The 4,875-nt window shown below is 34.8% G+C and overlaps 1 protein-coding gene across 2 annotated transcripts in view; it reads left to right on the forward strand.

Moving 5' to 3' along the window:
* Positions 1-3,957, forward strand: part of LOC111379707 — a 6,342-nt gene extending 2,385 nt beyond the window's left edge. For both annotated transcript variants that reach the window (XM_023003142.1, XM_023003141.1), the window contains 4 exons: positions 1,331-1,813; positions 1,932-2,105; positions 2,549-2,979; positions 3,164-3,957. In XM_023003142.1, coding sequence (XP_022858910.1) covers positions 1,331-1,813; positions 1,932-2,105; positions 2,549-2,979; positions 3,164-3,781 — 1,706 coding nt within the window. In that variant the 3' untranslated portion in view covers positions 3,782-3,957. The remainder of the gene's footprint in view (positions 1-1,330; positions 1,814-1,931; positions 2,106-2,548; positions 2,980-3,163) is intronic.
* The last annotated feature ends 918 nt before the right edge of the window (positions 3,958-4,875 follow it).

A 4,875-nucleotide genomic window follows, 5' to 3' on the forward strand; every position in this document is an offset into this window, starting at 1 on the left:
GAAGTGTTTTCCGCGTTTTCAATTTTTTCAAGTTTTACACTGAAAACGCCCAAAACGACAAAAAAGTCGTTTTGTGTTTTCTTCACAAATTTTTTTCGTTTTCGAAAACGTTTTCGAAAATTCGTTTTCGAAAACGGAAAAGAGAACACGTTTTCACCGTTTTGAAAAATCGAAAACAGAAAACGACCCGAAAACGGTAAAGAGAACAGGGCCTTATATTCTAGAAAATGGAGACTTCAATTCTTTGATTTAGTAATCATGGCTTTTCTCTCTCAGTTCCAATCATTATCTCCATAAAATATGACATCCCTACTAAAATAACTTTGTTGATGAGATAATCTTTTCATCTATATTATAATCATTTCCTTTTTCTAACTTTCCAATACGTGTATAACGCAATAGATCTTCAATCCATGGATTCTGGACTCATATTAAACTTATCAATCAATATATCAACCAACCAATCAAACCTCAACCTACAACTCAATCACTTATGGTTGCATTCCTCATTTCTCACCCACAAAGGGACAACAATATGGTGGTGTTTTACAAACCACAAAGGTAAACAGAAGATAGAAGAAGGCAAGAACTTTAATAAGATCACAAGGAGGCAGCCGTTTTCTCTCTTCTCAAACAAAGGCAAAAAAACACACAGCTTCTACAAAGAAAGGCATATTTATATATATAGCTTTAGGTATATTATCAATTGGGTTAAGACATAAAAAGTTGGGCCAAGACATAAGGAAGCCCTCTTATAAGTGAATTTGGGCCAAGGCAACATTAAAATCAAATAAGTTATTACTAGTGGTCGACGTTGTGTTTTTGTGTTGAGTATATGAATTGATTGGTTGATAAATATTTTACTCATAGGTCGAGGCCTATGAAATATAATCCAAAACTGTTTAATATCATTGCTCGAGATTTATTGGGTATCAAAATCCCACAACGTGTATATATGCTTTCGAGTCTTTGGATATTATCTTAAAAGGTAAACATTTACTAAGAGAGTGATCCAAGAACATGTAATCACATATTTCATATTTTGCCAACGTGGGATTTTACCCTCATTATGTTCCACAATATGTTGTATCATTTGTGAACATAATCTTTGAACTCGAATTACTCGTTTGAGCTTCATGAGCTCCAATACAATGCTGAACCACTTGATTTCCCTTATTATACTGTACATCAAAAGGTGATGATTGTATAACTTATGTACACTAGTTTATCTCTGCTTTAGTTTTGTACGTGCTACATAGTATTTCTTGTGAAGTTGTGGAGCTCTATACATTTTTGACATAATGACTATGGTATCCCCGAACATCATCAGGAACTGTAAACACTTTACACAAAGCTGCTCTAAAAGGTGATTGGAAGACTACTAAAACTCTGAGTTTGGACAAAAATATACCTTGGAATATTGCGATAACAAAGGATGGAAATACGGCTCTTCACATAGCCGTGTCCGCCAAGAAAACTGCTTTTGTCCGCAATCTAGTCGAATGCTTGGAAGGAAGTGAACTAGAATTGAAGAATGAATATGGATATACAGCTTTCTGTACTGCAGCTGTATCAGGAGTCGTTAAAATTGCCAAGATCATGTATGAAAAAAACAACAATTTGACATCAATTCGAAGTAAAAATGCATATAACCGAGATAGAAGTAAAAGTGGATATACCCCACTTAAAATTGCAATTTGGTTCAGAAAAACAGAAATGGCTGAATATCTTTACCCAATTACACGTCTTGAAGATCTCGAAGACGAGGAATATGTGGATATTCTTGAAGAAGCGATCCGTGCTGACATGTATGGTATGAAATCTTTTTATTTTAAAGATACTCACATAAAATTATGTTTCTTCTTTGTTCAAGTGACTAAACAGGTCAGACTATTTTCATATATTAATATGCTTTTTTTCTTTTTGAGCAGATATCGCTTTAAAGATGTTAAAAGAAAGTACAAGAATAGCTCCTCCAAGAAGGATAAACACAGAACTTGCATTACAAGCTTTAGCCCAAAAAAATTTACCATACAATCACAAATTTCAAGGATGGATATGGGAAAGACTTGTTAGCATCATTGCGTCTATACCTTCTATTCCATGTAAGTCCATAAACCTTTCTTACTCTTCTCCGTACATAAGACCATTCATTTATACTTGATGAAGTGCTGGCATCCAAAAAATTTCTACTAATTAGATAAAATTTATCCTTGGATTTTTGCCTTATTGATGGTGATGTTGTAATTTTTTTCCTTATTACTCGTGCTCTTCAAAATATGTATGTGGTCATATTATTTTATCTTATTATGCCCCTGTTTGATTTAGTGGAAATTAAAATCAGATTTTTAACAAATTTTAATAAAAGTTCATGAAACGTGTGGTTAAAGGGACCTATGAACGAGGGTTATAATTATCCTGCCTGTATTAATGTCTAGTCGAACTAAACAAGGATGATTTCGGAACTGTGATTGAATGCCAGTTTAGTTCTAGTTTTTCAAAATCTTTAGGTTTGTAGTCCGCACGTTAATTTTGCTTAGATGTTTAGATTTCAAAAGGATATGTAGCTCACTTCAATGGTGGAGACAAGCCAATGAGTTGGCAATGGGGTTGTGGGAAAGGATTCCCATGACATCACTGGACTTCGGCTTCTTAATTCAAAAGACTCAGATACTTCATGATGCTGCAAAAATAGGGAATGTTGAGTTTCTGACTCTGTTTACTCAATCATTTCCTGAACTTACATGGAATGTCGACTCAGAAAAGTACTCCATATTTCATGTTGCTGTTATTAACCGACAAGAAAAAGTGTTTAGTCTCATCTATCAAACAGGAGCTGCTAAGGATTTTAATACATATTATAGAGATAAAGATAAAAACAACATTTTGCACTTGGCCGGAAAATTAGCACCTCCAAGCAGACTCAACATTGTATCTGGACCAGCTCTTCAAATGCAGAGAGAGTTACTATGGTTTAAGGTGAGAAATTAACTTGATTACAAGTCTCCTTCTCAAAGAGAAGAGGGACGCTTTTATAGCATCATGGTAAATTGTATTATGAGTATATCCTAGTTCTTGGAAGTCCTATAGACTATTCTATGTAATGCAAAAATTGAATTTTAGATGATTTTGCAACATACATTAATTTGAGTAAGCTTTACAGGAGGTGGAGAAGATTGTACGCCCTTCCTATTTTCAGATGGAAAACAATGAACACAAAAAACCAAAGGAGTTGTTTACAATGGAGCATGAGAATTTACGGAAAGCTGGTGAGGAGTGGATGAAGAGCACAGCAACTTCTTGTATGGTTGTGGCAACTTTAATTGCCACAGTTGTGTTTGCTGCCGCCTTTACCATACCTGGCGAGAATAAAGAAGAAACAGGGGCTCCAAATTTCTTAATTGATGGGTGGTTCACAGTTTTTGTTATATCTAATGCTGTGGCAATGTTTAGCTCGACAACTTCCATAATGATGTTCTTGTCTATCTTAACTTCACGATATGGAGAAGATGATTTTCTATTTTCATTACCGGCAAAGCTGATGGGTGGACTAATTACACTCTTTGCTTCAGTCATTTGCATGGACTTAACATATAGTGCAACTTTCTTTTTGGTCTACAAGGAAGAAAAGCAAGGGACATTGCCAAGACTTGTTGCTGCTCTTGCCGTGCTTCCAATCACTTTATATGCAGTGTTAAATCGTAGGTTATGGAATTCCCTAATCCAATCAACAGTGGCATCAATGTTTATGTTTCGACCTGGTAAGCACAGACTTTATTAATAAAAGGAGCCACAATACTATGAGGAAAGCATCATTGTCTTTTGCAGAAAATTTTGGAAGACTATCGAAATTTGAAGCCCAGTGAATTTTGTAGATGTAACCTCTTTATATGTACATATGTGTGTATGCTGTAACTATAAACAATATTTAAATAATCTAAACATGCTTCAATGATCTGAAATGGCATATAGATCAAATGCGGAATAAAATGGAACCAAAAAACTTATCTCCCGCCATTACTTTTCACACACACTTTATTATCGAATTTAGGTGCTTCTAAAGCTCGCTCAACCTCGATTAGATGGTGTATTTTTTAGTGTGTGAGATTGGAAGGCTTAGGGACCCACTCGATGGAAAAATAACTATATATATATATATATATGGACTCCATCCATCATAGAGCAGTTTTCAACCGAGCACAAACAAGGGGAAGGCAGTCGGGACATGATTTGGAAGTTTTTCACATCCCTAAACAATGGAATATGTGGACCATATCCAGATTCAATTTAACTAACATGGGAAGAAAAAAACTAACATTCTTCCACTTGGTCAATATATTCCATCGTTCACCATAGTAAGAAACAAAATACATGAATCATGGCGATAAGTTCTCTAAATAAGAGTATTATCTTCCATGCAGCACAATGCATTATGTTTCGTAAACACCAGCCCATATTACTTAATGAATAAATCACATGTTTATTCTAGGTCCAAACATCAATGATATTTCTCAAAATGAATGCATACACAAGGAAAACAAATATGAGTACAAATAGAGTTTCATTAACCCTCGTTCTTACAATGAAAATCACACAAAGGAACCAAGTCCCATTAATCTATCTAAATGATCCTTAAATTTTAATGGTGGCATGCCTTTTGTCAAAGGATCAACAATCATCAATTTAGCGCTAACGTGTTCAATAACTGCTGCTTTCTCTTTAACACATTCCCTTATGGTAGATACTTGATGTCAATGTTCTTGCTTTGACTACCACTTTTGTTGTTCTTAGCCATAAAGACTGCAGCTGAATTATCACAATATATTCTCAATAGCCTAGAAATCAAATCCACGACTCTTAGTCCAGAAATGAAAC

Source organism: Olea europaea, unplaced genomic scaffold, assembly GCF_002742605.1.
Source record: "Olea europaea var. sylvestris unplaced genomic scaffold, O_europaea_v1 scaffold2026, whole genome shotgun sequence".
Classification (NCBI taxonomy): Eukaryota; Viridiplantae; Streptophyta; class Magnoliopsida; order Lamiales; family Oleaceae; genus Olea; species Olea europaea.